At 41.7% G+C, this 17,193-nt stretch overlaps 3 protein-coding genes across 10 annotated transcripts in view; 2 read left to right on the top strand and 1 right to left on the bottom strand.

Annotated features, from left to right (window-relative positions):
- XPNPEP3 (X-prolyl aminopeptidase 3) overlaps positions 1-15,657 on the bottom strand; it is a 36,118-nt gene extending 20,461 nt beyond the window's left edge. For 3 of the 8 annotated variants that reach the window (XR_001350207.1, XM_023762266.1, XM_006098537.3), the window contains exons 1-2: positions 15,488-15,656; positions 2,534-2,650 (exon numbers count right to left, since the gene is read on the bottom strand). Coding sequence is in view for 4 of the 8 variants with exons in the window: in XM_023762266.1 (XP_023618034.1) it covers positions 2,534-2,650; positions 15,488-15,551 (181 nt within the window). In the remaining 4 variants the exon portion in view is untranslated. Of the gene's footprint in view, positions 1-1,190; positions 1,338-1,502; positions 1,546-1,717; positions 1,772-2,533; positions 2,656-15,487 lie in introns of those variants that run through there. The other 5 variants (XM_023762270.1, XM_023762269.1, XM_014464143.2 and 2 more) reach the window with 5 other exon arrangements.
- Positions 6,781-8,096, top strand: DNAJB7 (DnaJ heat shock protein family (Hsp40) member B7). Its single transcript, XM_006098554.3, has one exon. It carries the CDS (start codon positions 7,014-7,016, stop codon positions 7,938-7,940), a length of 927 nt encoding a protein of 308 aa, XP_006098616.1. The 5' UTR covers positions 6,781-7,013; the 3' UTR covers positions 7,941-8,096.
- A 403-nt stretch (positions 15,658-16,060) lies between the features above and the next one.
- The window catches only part of ST13 (ST13, Hsp70 interacting protein), a 30,466-nt gene continuing 29,333 nt past the window's right edge, over positions 16,061-17,193 (top strand). Inside the window, exon 1 of the mRNA XM_006098539.3 lies at positions 16,061-16,301. Coding sequence (XP_006098601.1) covers positions 16,192-16,301 — 110 coding nt within the window. The 5' untranslated portion in view covers positions 16,061-16,191. The remainder of the gene's footprint in view (positions 16,302-17,193) is intronic.

A 17,193-nucleotide genomic window follows, 5' to 3' on the forward strand; every position in this document is an offset into this window, starting at 1 on the left:
GATTGGTTGCCTCCCATACTCGTCCCTACTGGGAATTGAACCCACAACCTTCTGGTGTATGGGACAATGCTCCAACCAATTGAACTACCTGACCAGGGCAGATTATGAATAATTTTTTAAAAATGTATGCTTAGCTGTATTCTCTAATTTTTCTATAATACATATAAAACTTGTATAATAATTAGGAAAGGAACTGAGATAGTTTCAAAAAGTTTTAAGTACTGGCAAGTATTGAGAAAATAACTAAGCCAAACATGAAACCTTTTGGAGCAAACTAAGTATAGACAACACAATTTTATACCCTGAACTAACAAGCTGGCTATGTAAAAGAAAAAAAATTTTTTTTAAGTATTACACGTCTTATAATTTTTCTTAATTTACTCTTTCTTCACCCCACAAACATTTTAACACTTATATATGTTTTGCATCTCTACATGGAGAAAGACAAATGATTAATACTTTGAATACTTACATAGTTCTTGCCTCTAAAAACTGTATAACTGATAATTCTGCTTTAAAATTTTATCTTCTTCTCTCCCTTCTCACTTACCCCAGTGTCCAAAGCCTACGTCTAGGAGAATAAAGATTAGGACAGGCATCCCTTCCCCCCACAGCTGAGATGAACATGTGAATGTGTATGAACATGTATGTGTGTATGTTTATTCGCATTCATTTTTTGTTGTTAATCTTCACCTGAGGATATTTTTTCCATTGTTTTCTAGAGAGTGGAAGGGAGGGAGGAAGCGGGGGGAGAGAGAGAGAGAGACAGAGATAGAGAGAAAGATCAATGTGAAAGAGACACATTGATTGGTTGCCTCCAGCATGTGCCCCGACTGGGCCAGGGACGAACTCGAAACCTTTGACCAGCAATTGGTGTGTGGGCCGACGCTCTAACCACTGAGAACACTGGCCAAGGCTATATTCATTTTTTATTTTGTTAACATGTACATAACATACATAGCAAACATTCTAGATACAGAGACCATCATTTTGACAATATGATTACTAGTTTTAAGGCCTGGAAAATGCAGCTCACCACATAAAAGTATCTCACCACAAGAAATCAATAATTTTCAAAGCTGGTAAAGCTTAATATCAATTCTACATTTTAAAAAAGATTGACGCTAAAAGTAGGTTGATAGGGTAGAGAAATACTTAAATTTACATCAACTGGATTGCTTTCAGCTTACCTTACAGCTTTGAAAAACTCTGATTTCTTGTGTGTTTCAGTGGTGAGCTGCATTTCCTGAGTCTCAGCCGACTTTCCAGCAGGAATTCCAGTCTCATGAAGAATCAGCAAAAGAAGCCCTCACTGAGAGACACACTGGTATCGTTCACTGAGTGGAGACAGTGAAAGAGTAACATATTTCTAAAGGCAGTTTAGATTATTAATATCTATGCTTACACAGGAAATACAGATTTAACTTCTCATGGCAGAAGCAACAATTTCCCTTGAAAGCCTCGCTGCTTTTTTACACAGCATGTGGTTTTACTCTACCTACCTCTTTGGGATGATATTCATTCACCACAGTTCATCCCTCATGCCTTTTTGATAAAACAAAATAAAAACGTTTAGGCATGAATTTGAGCGATAGTGAGGACACACCTAGCAGCAACACTGGAGTCTTACAGCAGGAAAAAATATCGGGGAGGTCAACTTTTATCAAGTATAAAAACCAGTGAAGTAAATAAACACCAATTTTTGCATCATCTTTACCAGTGCTGTCACCTCTCAAAGCTGTGACAGTCAGATCTGGAAATCTTGCATAATCTATACAGGAATATTGTTGTTAAACTTTTGAAATGAGTATTTAACACTTTTAAGAAAAACACATTTTTGAGGATAACACACAAATTCATGACGTAGTCCATATTTTTTTTAAAAAAAACATGTTTTCTAAAGTATCTTTAACATAGTAGTTCACTAGGAATCAATAGTTAGAACACAACTGTAGAAACTAAGTCTTTGAAAGCAATAGAACTTTTCTTTAAGAAAATCCTAAGTACATATTTCACTGATAATTCTGAATGGTAAGGCTTAATAAAGTGTTTATGGCTCTAGATAGTGCTGTCGGCAGAGTACCAGTAGCCACATGTAGCTATTTAAGTTTAAATCTAAATTATTTAAAATAGCCCTAACCGGTTTGGCTCAGTGGATAGAGCATTGGCCTGTGGACTCAAGGGTCCCAGGTTCGATTCTGATCAGGGGCATGTACCTTGATTGCGGCCACATCCCCAGTGGGGCGTGTGCAGGAGGCAGCTGATCGATGTTTCTCTCTCATCGATGTTTCTAACTCTCTATCCCTCTCCCTTCCTCTCTGTAAAAAATCAATAAAATATATTTAAAAATAAATAAATAAATAAATAAATAAATAATTTAAAATAAAATTTAAAAATTTAGTTTCTTAGTTGCACTAGCAACATAATAAGTATACAATAGCCACTAGTGGCTGGTGGCTCCTGTATTGAACAGCCCGGCTCTAGCTCTAGATAAAGCACCTGAAGAGACAGTTATTCTGGTTAAAATCCTTACCTGGTCTGAGGAGGTGTGGGTGTGTGAAGGGGCTGGGCTGGCCCAAGTATCGATTTGGAACCCTCCTGTCTGGGATGGGCTGGAGGGAGTACCTTCTCTGAGAACAGGATATGCATCCTAAGGAGAAAGAAAGAGGAGGAAATGGAAGAAGGAATCTAGAAGGTCCTCACAGAATATGTATATGTACATTTATCTATCTCCAGCATTTGGGTGTTTTAGAAAAATGCAAATTAATTTCACCTTCAATATATATATATGGGCCTTCCTCTGTGCCAGTCAGAGCCAGTGTGGAGCCCTGGTAACATAGACATGATCTAATTTTAACCCTTAGTGACTTTAGTCTACTATGTATGCTTAGATTTTTCTATCTTTCAAAATACGTTTGACTCTAGCTTAGCACCCTTCTTTTTTTTTTTATTTTTAATAAATCTTTATTGATTTCAGAGAGGAAGGGAGAGAGAGAGAGTCAGAAACCTCTATCAGCTGCCTCCTGCACACCCTCTCCTGGGGATGTGCCCACAACCGAGGTATATGCCCTTGACCGGAATCGAACCTGGGACCCTTCAGTCCGCAGGCCGACGCTCTATCCACTGAGCCAAACCGGTCAGGGCTTAGCACCCTTCTTAATCTGGCCCCTGCTCACTCCTCTAATGGCTGGCCTAATCCTCAAAAAACATTACTGCAGCCACACTAAATTACGCAAAGAGCCAGCTAATTAGTCTGTATTATAACAGCATTTGGCTTTAAGTATGCAGTTATCTTAGTCTAAAATGGCCTTTGCTTGTTTCTGATTACTCAACTTCTCAAAAATCAGTTCCAACATCTAGGAAGCCTGATTTTTTTTTTAAAATATATTTTATTGATTTTTTACAGAGAGGAAGGGAGAGAGATAGAGAGTTAGAAACATCGATGAGAGAGAAACATCAATCAGCTGCCTCCTGCACATCTCCTACTGGGGATGTGCCCGCAACCCAGGTACATGCCCTTGACCGGAATCGAACCTGGGACCCTTCAGTCCCCAGGCCAACGCTCTATCCACTGAGCCAAACCGGTTTTGGCGGAAGCCTGATTTTTAATTCCCCATCCCTATTGCTTCTGATACAAAGGCGCCTCCTCAATGCTACTGCACTTAATTCTATTTTGCTATTGTTGCGAATCCTAACCCGAGGATATGTTTTCCACTGATTTTTAGAAAGAGTGGAAGGAAGACAAAGAGAGAAACATCGATGTGAGAGACACATCGACTGGTTGCTTCCCGTATGTGCCCGACCCAGGTGGAAATAGAATCTGCAACCCAGGTACATGCCCCTGACTGGGAATCGAACCTGCAACCCTTGTGCGCAGGCCAACACTCTATCTACTGAGCCACATCAACCAGGCTTAATTCTATTTTAAGACCTACTACACTGCACATAATTGCTAAATTAGTTTGCTATGAACTTTGGGAAGATAGAGATTATTTGTTATTTTACTTTATTTTCCCAGTGATGAGATTTGGGATATATTTTTGAAGGTTAAAAAGCCAACAAATCTGGTTTTGGTTAAATGCAGGGAGTAAAAAAAAAAAAGCATATTAAGGATGATTCCCAGGTTTTTGCAAGTGGGTGGAAGGTTATGCCATTAAATGAAATGGAAAAGATTGAGATAATTATTGGCTATTCCAATGGAGAGGTCAAACAGTCTTAAGTTTGGGGGATCAAAAGTCCTGGGACTGAATATTACCTATGAAGATGGTACAGAGAAAGTCCAGGTACTATATTATTTTGGTGTGAGAAGAAAAAGCACAGGAGAAAGGAAGAAAACTGTAAGAATGTGATATTTAGGAAGTTAAAGAAACAAGTGTTTTATGAAAGGGGAAATACTTAACTGTGCCATGTGCTGCTAAATATGAGACCAAAAAGACAACTACTGGATTTGGCAACATGGAAGTCACTGGAGACCCTGACAAGAACAGTTTTAGTGGAGTATAGAAGATAGAAACCAAAATGGGTGTATTTACAAGATCAGTAAGTTCTGGGGCCACATATTAATATCTTTTTTTTTATATATATTTTATTGATTTTTTACAGAGAGGAAGGGAGAGAGATAGAGAGTCAGAAACATCGATGAGAGAGAAACATCGACCAGCTGCTTCCTGCACATCTCCCACTGGAAATGTGCCCGCAACCCAGGTACATGCCCTTGACCGGAATCGAACCTGGGACCTTTCAGTCCACAGGCCGACGCTCTATCCACTGAGCCAAACCGGTTTCGGCCAAAAATATATTAAAAAAAAAAGTTCTGGGGATGTAATGTATAGTATGGTAACTATAGTTAACAATTATGTATTGTATATTTGAAAGTTGCTAAAAGAGTAAAAGTTCTTATAAGAGCTCTGGCCAGGTGGCTCAGTTGGTTGTAGCTTTATCCCATACACCAAAGAGTTGAGGGTTCGATTCTGAGTCGGGGCACATACCTAGGTTGCAGGTTCAATCCCCCATAGGGGGCTCATGATGTGCAATGTCTAGAACCTAAACTCTTAAATCCTGGTCTAAGAAATGAGATAGAGTTGGAAAGAGCAGAATTTGGAATCAGATAGATCCAAGTTTAAATATCAGATTTTTCACTAATGAGCTAGGTTTCCTTAGGCAAATTACTATTTTTCAGAGGCTCAGGTTTCATATGGACACAAAATATTTATTTTGCTGGAATGCTGTGACAGTTCAATGAGAAACTGCATGTAAGACACTTGCTACAGCATCTGACCCAAAGATGGTACTCAAATAATGTTCAATATTGTTATTACTGCTACTTATTTTCAATGGCAGGCAAATATAATCACATGTATACCATACATACATGTAAGTACAGATCCTGGAGAGAATTGAATTTGAGTTTAAGAGTTCTGCAATACTTCTAGTCAACTGGTATACAAACAAAAAGTAAAAAATATTCAAAGCTGACAAATGCTCTTGAAAGACTGGCTAGAAATTTACACTATTATTTTCCATGTCACTAGAATATCATTTAAACAAGTTGTTTATAAATGTCATGAAAAAGAAAACAACATATAGAGGAAGAGAAACAGAGACAGATCATCTTAGGGAATTTCCTAAGACAATAAAATGAGCCAGGAATACATCTTTTTAATTCAGGCCTAGCCTATTGATAATTTAAATTGTCCCCAAAGAAAACCAACTTTGGTCGAGTTTTCTTCTAACTGGATTTTTTAAAATGGATTTTTAGAGAGAATGAAAGGGTGGGGTGGAGGGAGGGAGAGGGAGAGAGTGAGAGTGTCTACTTGGATTTTCTTTTCTTTTTGTTTTTAAATAAATTTTATTGATTTTTTACAGAGAGGAAGGGAGAGAGATAGAGAGTTAGAAACAACGATGAGAGAGAAACATCGATCAGCCGCCTCCTGCACATCTCCTACTGGGGATGTGCCCGCAACCCAGGTACATGCCCTTGACTGGAATCGAACCTGGGACCTTTCAGTCCGCAGGCTGACGCTCTATCCACTGAGCCAAACCAGTTTCGGCTACCTGGATTTTCTAATCCTAACTTTCCCACATACAACAGATTCTCCACATAGCAGACACTGATCCATTAAAAATGTAAATCCGACGCATTACCACCTCCCCACCACCCCCAAACTGGCTTCTCACTAGAAATGAATGCTAGCTTTATTTATAATGGGTCAAAAGTGAAAAAAACCAACATGTCCACCCACATGGCTAGTAGCTACTATACTGGATCACACAGCTCTAATGTCATCTCTTCAGAGGCTTCTAAAACCAATCGAAGGTAGCTTTCTGTCATCAGGCTTTTTTTTTTTTAAAAGCACGTATCACATTATCTCCCATTTATTCGTAGTACTCTATGATAATGTAAACACCATGAAAACTGGCATTTTTTAATTCAATACTGTTATTACCAGTGGCTAAAACTGAGCCTTGCACAAAATAGGCATTCAATAATATGTATTGAATACATAAACACACAGTTTTCAAAATCTTTAACTACATGTTTTTTAGACTTCTTCATTTTTCCAAACCAAAACATGCAAGCACTGGGAAGTAAGTTATTAAGACTTATAAACCTAGAGGTCACATTATGCAAGTGGCATGCTGTGGCCAGTAACAACAGGTCCCACTGATTTATGAGGTATTGTTTGAGGCTTCCAGAGAAATATAGGAGAAATCATCCAGAGGCTCAGGACGGTCTGATATGACTCTGGACTAGCTCCATTGAGAAGGTCAAGTCCTACCCCAACCCCCGAATGACACCATAATGCAGCCCTCTCTGACATAAGCTGGTAACTCTGCTTGCCACACAATCAGCACCCTATCGTCTCCTAGCAGTGGCCCACAGCAACATTGTCTTCAATGTAAAAATGTGCCTATTTGCAGTCACTCTACCACCACCACCAACAGAGCCGGGACGGAGAGGAAACCACGGTTCTTACTACCCAGGGCACCCCCTTCCAACGATTTGTTAAAACATGGTAGATTACTATGAAGTTCTAGGAGTGCAGAGATATGCTTCATGTGCGGACATTAAAAAGGCTTATCATAAAGTGGCACTTAAATGGCACCCTGATAAAAATCTAGAAAATAAAGAAGAAGCGGAGAGAAAATTCAAAGAAGTAGCTGAAGCGTATGAGGTATTATCAAATGATGAAAAACGGGACATTTATGATAAATACGGCAAAGAAGGATTAAATGGTGAGGGGGGAAGTAATATTGATGATTCTTTTGAATATGGCTTCACATCCCCTAAGCCAGATGATGTCTTTACAGAAATTTTTGGTGAAAGGGACTCATTTTTATGTCTTTTCTTTGAAGACTCACTTGAGGACCTTTTAAATAGTCCAAGAAGTTCCTATAGAAGTAGAAACAGAGGCGCAAGATCCTTTTTCTCTACCTCCTGTGAATATCCAGTTTTTGAGAGATTTTATGAATATGACACAAGATATACACCATATGATTCACTGGGCCATGAAGACCTTAATTTTTTCTCTTCCCTGGCATTTGATGACAGTGGGATGGACAACTACACATCTTTTACTTCATATAAAACTGTTAACGGCAGAAAGACCAATACAAGCATAATTATTGAGAATGATGAGGAAAGAGAAGGGGAAGATGGCGAGGTAGAGTCCTTCCTCATTATAAACGATGTGGCAGATGAAGAGGGCTTTGCAGAGCACAGGTGGAGAAGACAGTCACTTGACAATTATTCACCAAAGTCCTACAGCTCCAAACATGTGCCTCAATACACTTGTGTGGGAAATGAGCAACGTATACCGTGGGTCACCAGCAACAAGGATCCCTCTGTTTTCTCAGCAGGATTCAAAGAAGGTGGTAAGAGGAAAAAAAAGAAGCATAAAGAGGTGCACAAGAAGAAGTCAACCAAAAGGAATCGTTAAATTGGCTCTTCAGACACATTATGTTCATATAACATTTGGAACACGACTCTTTGTGTTTTGATTAATCAGTTTTGTAGGTAACTTTTGTTTAATACTAGAGTAAGACTTATGATTAACACAATCAGCAGGACTGTGGTCAGTGGTTGTTTGGAGGTATGCCTGAAAAAGATGTATTTGTGGTGACAATTATGTTAAGAATGTGGAAAGTGGCAAAGATGATTTTACTTCTGTTTTTGAGCTAAATGTTTACATATTAGGCTTTTAATAGTTTATGATCTATTTCATTATTTTCCTTTTAATTAAAACTACTATACAAACTTCTGAAATATGTATAGCATTAGGAACTAAAACTGTATTGAGACACACAGGTTCAGATTATATAATTATTCATGAAATGACTTCTTTTCCGATAGAGGTAGAGCATTTGACACAGAACTTAAAGACATTATAAATTAAAAATTAAAGTATAAAGTATTTTAAGTTAAAAATAGCTAGACTCATATTTGTACAGCCATGTCACAGCAGTACTTATTCACAATAGCCAAGAAGTAGAACCAACCCAAATGTCAATCGATTAATGAATACATAAAATACCTGTACATAGAGGCATAGAGTGGAATAGTATTCAGCCATAAAGAGAAAGGAAATCTGGTAGTATATGCTACAATGTGGATGGACTTTTTGACATTATGCTAAGTGAATAAGCCAGTCATAGGAAGACACTATGATTCTACTTATCTGAGGTATCTAAAGTCAATTCATAGAAACAGAAAGAAGAATCGTGGTTACCTGGGAGTAGGGAGAGGGGAAAGAAAGTTATTAATTGGTTTAGTTTCAGATTTGCAACATGAAAAAGTTCTGGGGATCTGCTTCACAACTGCATATTTAAAAATGATTAACAGCCCTAGCCGGTTTGGCTCACTGGATAGAGCGTCGGCCTGGGGACTGAAGGGTCCCAGGTTCGATTCCGGTCAAGGGCATGTACCTTGGTTGCAGGCACATCCCCAGTAGAGGGTGTGCGGGAGGCAGCTGATCGATGCTTCTCTCTCATCGATGTTTCTAACTCTCTATTCCTCTCCCTTCCTCTCTGTAAAAAAGCAATAAAATATATTTAAAAAAATGATTAACATGGTCAATTTTATATGTATTTTACTACAAAAAAAAAAAAAAAAAAGGCCAGACTTACCATGGATTCCTCAGAGCAACCTGGCTATATCATGTGTTCTAGGTCAGTGGTCAGCAAACTGTGCATCGCGAGCCACAGTTTGCCAACCAGGGTTCTAGGCCATCAGTGAATCATTCCAGATAGGAAACTTTCTATTTCATTTGTTCTAGTCCATCAGTGAATCACTCCAAATAGGAAAATTTCTATTTTCCTTTTTTGTTAATCTTTACCTGAGGTTATTTTTTCCCACTGACTTTTAAAGAGAGTGGAAGGGAGGGAGGAGAAGAGAGAGACAGAGACACACACACATATTGATTGGTTGCCTCCTGCACACGCCAGACCGGGCCGGGGAACAAACTTGCAACCCAAGTACGTGCTCTTGGCCAGGAATTGAACCCATGACCCTTTGGTGTGCAGGCCACACTCTATCACTGAGCCACACCAGTCAAGGCTCTATTTTCTTATTGAGTATGTACACAGGATCTACGGATACAGTACTCTAAAATACCACCTTTAGCCATTATAATTTAGGGTTATGATAGAAGATAAATAGATGAGTTACAGACACATTAGACACTGAGCAAGTGGTTTGAGCTAAATGTTTGAATACGTTCTTTCAAATGAACTTAAATATCAACATTATTACTTCTTAGCTTCCTTCAATTATTTTTCAAAATATAGTTCAGCCTATTGCTTCTACTCATTTAACAATATTTTTAAAAAGTAGTGTTCTAGATACCTGGGGTACAATAATGAACAAAGAGCAAAAATCTTAGTTGTCACAGACTGGAGAGAAACAATAAACAAATATTAAGTATATATGATGTTAGTCATAGTTGCTAAGGAAAAAAATAAAGTAGGGGAAGGGTATAGGGTTTTGAAGTATGAGAGCTGAAATAAAAATACTTTTATTGATTTTTAGAGATAGAGGGAGGGGGGAGAGAGAAACACTGATGTGAGAGCATAACATTGATTGGCTGCCTCCTGCACGCCCCCTTAGTAGGGATCAAGCCAGCAACCTGGGAATGTGTCCTGACTGGGAATTGAACCGGCAGCCTTTCAGTGCAAAGGACACCCAACCGAGCCACACCAACCAGGCCAAGAGCTGATATTTTAGCTAAAGTAGCCAGAGAAAAGTGATAGTTAAATCTGAGTCAAGAGTGAAGGAGTTGGCCATGTGTATACCTGGTAAGATAGAACTCCAGGCAGAAGGAATAGCAAATGAAACATTCTTAAGGCAGCTGTTTGAGAAAATGGAGAAGTTCAGTGGTAGCCGATTAAAAGAGCAAGTAAATGAAGTAAGAAAGGTCATGCAGGGTTTGCTAGATCACAACATGGACTTTGTTATTATATGTGGGACAGAAGCCACTGGAGGCTTTGATCAGAAGAGTGACATAATCTGACAAATTTAAAAAGGCCCACTCTGGCTGCTGGCATTGAAAAGAGACCCAAAGTATGCAGGGATAGAAGCAGAGACATCAAGCTATTGCCACAATCCAGGCAAGAGATTGTAGTAGGTTGGTCCAGGGTGGTGGGGGTGAAGAGTGGTCAAATTCTGGACATTCTAAAGGTAGGGCCAAACAGAATTTGCTAACAGGCTGGATGTTGAATATGATAAGAGTCAAGGTTTTCTGCCTTAGCCACTGGAAGCAGGGAGTTGCTATTATCTGAGAAAAGGGCTGCAGGTGTTAAGTTTTGGACGGGCTACATTTGAGACGCTTAATTTTATTAAGCACCCGGAAAGAAATGCTGCATTGACTTGTATCCTGCATGTTACTTGTCACTGAATTCTTCCTTTTTAAGCAATAAGACCTATTGATGTAATTTAAATCTTTTCGTCCTTAGAAATATAATTATTATAATTAAGTTTTAATGTAACTAAAGGATAGGAGCAAATAATCTAGCAGCACTAAAACCCAATCACCTTTAGCAAAAGAAAGTTCAGTGATATTAAGCAGTGCAACAAATTTGGAAACCAGAAAAAAATTATAATATCTATTATTTTTTATATTTTATTGATTTCAGAAAGAGGAAGGCAGAGGGAGAGAAGGATAGAAACATCAATGATAAGAGAGAATCATCGATCTGCTGCCTCCTCCATGCTCCTTACTTGGGATCAAGCCTGGTGTGTGCCCTGACCAGGAATCCAACCGAGACCGCCTGGTTCCTGGGTCAAGTCAACCACTGAACCACACTGGCTGGGCTCTACTATTTTTAAATGATTTATAGTAGTGTAAGATTTGTTTTGTTTAAGTTGGTAGGTGGGTGAGAAGGAAAGGTCATTATTCTATAGGAGGTACTGGTGACAATTAGCACTAAAACTTATTTTCAGAAAATCATAATAATAAAAGGCTAATATGCAAATGATCATCACGGAGTCAAGCCATTAACGACGGATCATGAGGGGCTTGACAGGGGACCTGAAGCTGCACCCCCTGCCCAGTGGGGCTTGACGGGGGACCTGAAGCTGCGCCCCCTGCCCAGCGGGGCTTGACAGGGGTGGGGCCGGCCGGGTCTGGGTCTCGCCCAATGGGAGTGGGGCTGGCTTGGTCTGGGTCTCACGCAATTTTGAGGCGCGTGCAGGTAGGTGGGGACTTGACTCTGGTCCCTCGGCGCGCCCCAGACTCTGACAGGAAGGAGATTTTCATATACATTTTACTAATTTTCATTCATTTCTGACACTTATATTATAAAGAAAGGGCAAATAGCAATATTAAAATATTTCCTCTAATTAATTCCCTTTTAATGTGCACGAATTTCATGCACCGGGCTACTAGTAAAATCCTAAAAGCCTAGGTTATTTTATTATTTTATAAAATATGTTTCTATTGATGTTTAGGGAGAGAGAAAGGGGGAGGGAGAAACATCAACGTGATAGTGATACATCAATTACTGCCCTCCTGCATACCCTTTACTGGGGATCCAGCCCACAACCTGGGCATGTGCCCTAACCAAGGATCAAACCCTAAACCTTAGTGTATATGGATGATACTCTAACCAACTGAGCTACTCTGCCAGGGCTCTGCTCATTGTTTCTTAACATAATATACAAGGTCTTCCAGGAACTAGCCATCAGCTTCCTTCTCAACTTTATTTTCTATTCCCTCTTCCTACACATCTTAGGCTTGAGCCCAAGTTTTTCCAAAATGTGCTCCAAGGGATACCAGTTCAAGACTCACCACAGAAAAAGGGCTCCATGGTCAAATACATTTTGCAAATTAGTACTGCCAAATACATTTCCCTTAAAGAGACCCAGACTTGGTTTACCATGGGCACTGTGAAATGCAGCATGCCCTGTACTTATGCCACAGAACCATGTTGGTGTAACACCTATTAATGTGCCTGGGAACATATTTCAAAAAAGGCTTCTCCAGGCTTATTAACAATTGCAAAGCTTTGCAACACCCATTCTGTATGAGTTCTGTGCCTCTTAACCATTCTGTATGAGTTAGCTCCATTACTCCAGTCTGCTTGGCGAAAGCCTTCTTTTCAGGTCTTTTTTTTTTTTTTAAAGAGAAACACCAATCAGCTGCCTTCTGCACGACCCCTACTGGGGATTGAGCCCACAATCCGAAAATGTGTCCTGACTGAGAATTGAACCAGTGACCTCTTGGTTCATGGGTCGAAGCTCAACCTGTGAGCCACAACAGCCAGGCTGGTGACTACTTTATTTTTTTTAAAAATATATTTTATTGATTTTTTACAGAGAGGAAGGGAGAAGGATAGAGAGTTAGAAACATCGATGAGAGAGGAACATCGATCAGCTGCCTCCTGCACACCCCCTACTGGGGATGTGCCCACAACCAAGGTACATGCCCTTGACTGGAATTGAACCTGGGACCCTTCAGTCCTCAGGCCGACGCTCTACCCACTGGGCCAAACCGGTTAGGGCGTCTTAAATCAATTATCTCCTAATTTTTAAAGGCATGCCCACATTTCCGCTTAGCCCCTCCTTGCTTCCAGAGAATATGCATCACTTTTTCCTTCTCCCCACTACTGGGTATCTATGACTAAATTTCATGTTATATCACAATTACTTGCTTTTATTTGTCTGTCTCTTGTGATGGTAAAAACTTTTTGGGCTCAGTGCTAATATGTGGTGCTCAATTAATGTTTGTTGCGTGAATTAACTGCAAATAAGCTTTAAAAATTATTCTATTTATTCTTTAATATTTTCTTATTAAAAATTGATTGATTTTAGAGAGAAAGGAAGGGAGAGAGAGAGAAACATCGATTTGTTGTTCCACTTATTTATGTCTGCATTTGTTGATTCCTGTATGTGTTCTGACCGGAGATCAAACCCACCACCTTGGCGTACTGGGACGATCCTCTGGGCAACCCAGCCAGAGCTATTCTTTAATATTTTCAATATTTTCCTTCCCTATCTCAGTCTTATATTTATCTTAGATGTAGTATTTTAAAATACAGCTTATTTATGCATCAAGTGCTTGATTTTGCTTTTTCTCAGATGACTAGATTGTGTTAATATTTGCATATACCAACCAATTAAATCACACTCTTAACTGTATGACTTTCACAGATGAGAAAGTTTCCTATGACGGTATTCAAAACTTTGTACCCAGAGCCTTTCTAAAAAAGGGCAACCAAGAGCACCACAGACACTAAAAAGTCCTATTTATGAGCACCTCAAGTCAGAGGAGTTTTCAAATTCTAAAACTTAGTAAAATCTCAGGAGAACATAAGACTTACAGCCCAGTAGTGCCCTTTTTGAGCTCCCATGTCCCCTGAGTCAAGACTCTCTCACCATTCTTTGCTATACTGCCACTTACCTATTGTTTATCACTCTGGCTAGACTTGAGCAACTCCAGGGAAGTGGAGATTCATCCACAATGACTACTAACTCAAAGGTTATTGAATTAGTAGTCATTGTGGCTCAATAAAAAGTTCCAAAAGGACTCTACTAAGCCAGAGTAAGACCCAGTGATATAACTGAAAAAGGACCAGCTGGCAACATTCCTGACTTGCTACTTGTGAGCTTGTGTTAGTTTCAGTTGCCCTGTTAGTAACCTAAGAGTATCTGCCCTAACTTAATGGACTTGTGAAGAACCAAGTAGATCACTCATTTATTCAAAAAGCCTATGTATATAGTATAAAAATGATAATATAAGAGGTGGCTAAATTTACGTATTTTATTGAGGCAAAATGAAGTATAGTATCTTTTGGAAAGATCTTGGTGTATATAATAAAGTATCTAGTCCTATCCTTGATTAATTGGGTTTTACACAAAGTCTTAATAAATACAAAAAAAAAAAAGTCACAAGCAAAGGATGGTTCCAGCTCTAAATCAGAGGTTGTGGCCTCTGTGATTAAGACTGACTAATTGTGATTTGGGATGGTGAACACACAATACAATGTACAGATGACGTATTATAGAACTGTAATCCTGAAACCTATATAATTTTATTAACCAATGTGACTCCAATAAATTCAATTAAAAAAAAAAAGTCTAACTGCACATCTATTCGCCCACTCCCACGGAAGGGAAGCTTTCTGCAGAACTGGAGCGAGGTCTGTGCACTGGACGATGATTACCTTTTATTTTATTTTTTAGAGTAAGTAGAGCAAGTCTTGATTTAATTACCATTCCACTTGCAATAAATTCAAGTATACCACCAGAATCAGAAACATATGCCAAGACATAGCTTTGATGTCAAATACCGTATGTTCGGGTTCACTCACTGTTCACACATCGCCCCCCAAAACCGAAATCTGATCCAATGGCAGATGCACCTGCAACGTAGATGATTCAGCTTTCACTGACCAAGTTCTATGTTCATGAGATCAACTGCTCTAGATACACCCTAGAAGACTGCCCCCCTTATTCCTGACTTCTTCACCTTGTCTTTACAAACAGGGAGTTCAGACACAAAGAGAATTATTTCCAAACATTACCTCTTGTGAGAGGACTTGTGTTACTAACCATGTTTGTTGCACATTCTGGACCCGGTTTTTAAATCAAACTCTCTAACAACACGAAAATAGAATTTTAGGTTAACGAACAGAAACAAGAGCTGCTGCTAAGGAGTCACTCTGACACCTAAGCAAACGGGAGAACTGACACAAATTCTGGGTCCACGTCACTTTGAAGACAGCCCCGCTAGGGGATGGCCCCACTTGGTTCCCTGCAGTCAGTGCAGCTTTCAGAACACCTTAACGGGAGGGAGAACACAGGGCCCACCCGTTCCCGGGAGCGGCCGGTAGAGAGATCCGAGGAGCGCACGCAGGGTTTAGGAGTGGGGGCCCCAGCAGAAGGGTCCGCCGAACCAGCGATCGCCCTGAGACCAACTTGGATCCCTCTGGGGCGCCTCAGGCTTCGCAGGGAGCAAACCGTGGAGGACACCCCGTGGGAGGTGAGTCTAACCTGAGAGGCTGCGGGCGCTCGCTACAGCGGGAACCAGCTTAGCTGCTGAGAGTAGCCCAGGCATGCCGGCCGCGCACACGCGTCAGGAAGGAGAGGAGGAGAACGGCGGGGAAAGCGGCCGCCCGCAGGGCTGCGTCGCCAGGAAACCGAGCCAAGCGCCCCGCCCCTTCCGGCCGGCGCTGCTCGCCGGGCTTTTCTCCCGAGGCGGCGCAGGCGCTGACGTCACGCCGGAGCTGTGGCTGACCACCGCTCTGCCCAGATGGCCTGGGTGGCGTCATGACGTCACGCTCCACTAAACGCTCACAGTCACAGAACGTCGGCTTCTAAGTGACTCCCGGCAGGGGCTGCTCGGTCCCGCCTCCTGGAAAGCACCATGTAGCCAGTGGTTCCACCCAGAGAATTGGTTCGGAGTTGAGAATGGAAGAAAGCGTGCGTTAAAGGGGCAGGCAACGGCGCGAACAGCCACACTTCTAGAAGCTTCTAACCAGTGCGCTGGAGTGGAGGTGAAGGGGAGTCGGAATGAACCGGCGAAGGACCCGGGGTCACGAGACCGTTGGTGGGCGGAGCCGGCGGCCGGGGAAGTTCTAGTCTGTTCTGCCTCGCGGCTGCCGCCCCCTTCCACACGGTGTGGCCGAGGGAGCGCCTGTCCCTGCAACCCCGCCGCCGCCTTCGCCGCGCCCGCCGCCTGCCCCCGCTTCCCCGCCATGGACCCCCGCAAAGTGAGCGAGCTCCGGGCCTTCGTGAAGATGTGTAGGCAGGACCCGAGCGTCCTGCACAGCGAGGAAATGCGCTTCCTGCGGGAGTGGGTGGAGAGGTGAGACCCCGGCCTGAGGGCCGTTGAGGGTGGGAACCGGGACGCGTGGAGGGGCAGCTGGGCCGGAGCTGGCGCGGGGCGGAGGCGTGGGCAGGTCCGCGACGGAGACCCGCGGAGTCGCCGCCTCTTTGTGGGGCTCGCTCCCTTGGCCGGGAAAGGGAGGCCACTTGCAGGGGCTCGTGGAGAATCGGGTCCCTGAGTACAGACGCCGAGCCTGGCCCTGCGCGCTCAAGTCGCCAGGGGTGTGTCTGGGGCGCAGTATAAATGCCGGGACTTGGGCACTGGTCACGAGGGGAAGGTTGAGAGTTGCACGGAGTTGTTTTTCTTGAAGTCTCTCGTGTCCTGCTTAGGTTGCAGTGTCGCACAGCAGCTCCTTTACGGACGATGCCTTGAAACGGTGTTGTAATATTGGTTGCTTATGCCATAAGTTGCAAAAATGATAGCTGTGTTTAATTGCTTTTAAAACTACAGCGATTCTAATTGCGTAGGATTATTTTGGGAATCACTTCTATCTCGGCAGTGCCATCACTCCAAACACTAAAAAAAAAAAAAGAAGAAGAAAAGAGAGTTTTCAGGGACTGGTGTGTTTCCATGATCTGTGCTTATTATCTTTAGAGTGCTTCGCTATGTGCACGGAATTAATTGCATAGGCATCGTGCCAGATGCTAGGAAACAGCACACTCTAGGGATACAGATGAATAAATACAGGAAGGAAATCTGCCCTGAAATGGTTTTTAAAAATCACTACCACTGGTGGGGAATTTAAAAGAGATAACCGCCCTGGCCGGCTTGGCTCAGTGGGTAGAGCATCAGCCTGTGGACTGAAGGGTCCCAGGTTCGATTGTGGCCAAGGGCACGTGCCGGGGTTGCGGGCTCGGTCCCCAGTGGGTGT

This window comes from Myotis lucifugus, unplaced genomic scaffold, assembly GCF_000147115.1.
Source record: "Myotis lucifugus unplaced genomic scaffold, Myoluc2.0 scaffold_239, whole genome shotgun sequence".
Lineage (NCBI taxonomy): Eukaryota > Metazoa > Chordata > Mammalia > Chiroptera > Vespertilionidae > Myotis > Myotis lucifugus.

Coding starts and splice junctions, on each gene's coding strand:
- DNAJB7 (XM_006098554.3), top strand. CDS start 7,014: ATGGTAGATTACTATGAAGTTCTAGGAGTGCAGAGATATGCTTCATGT.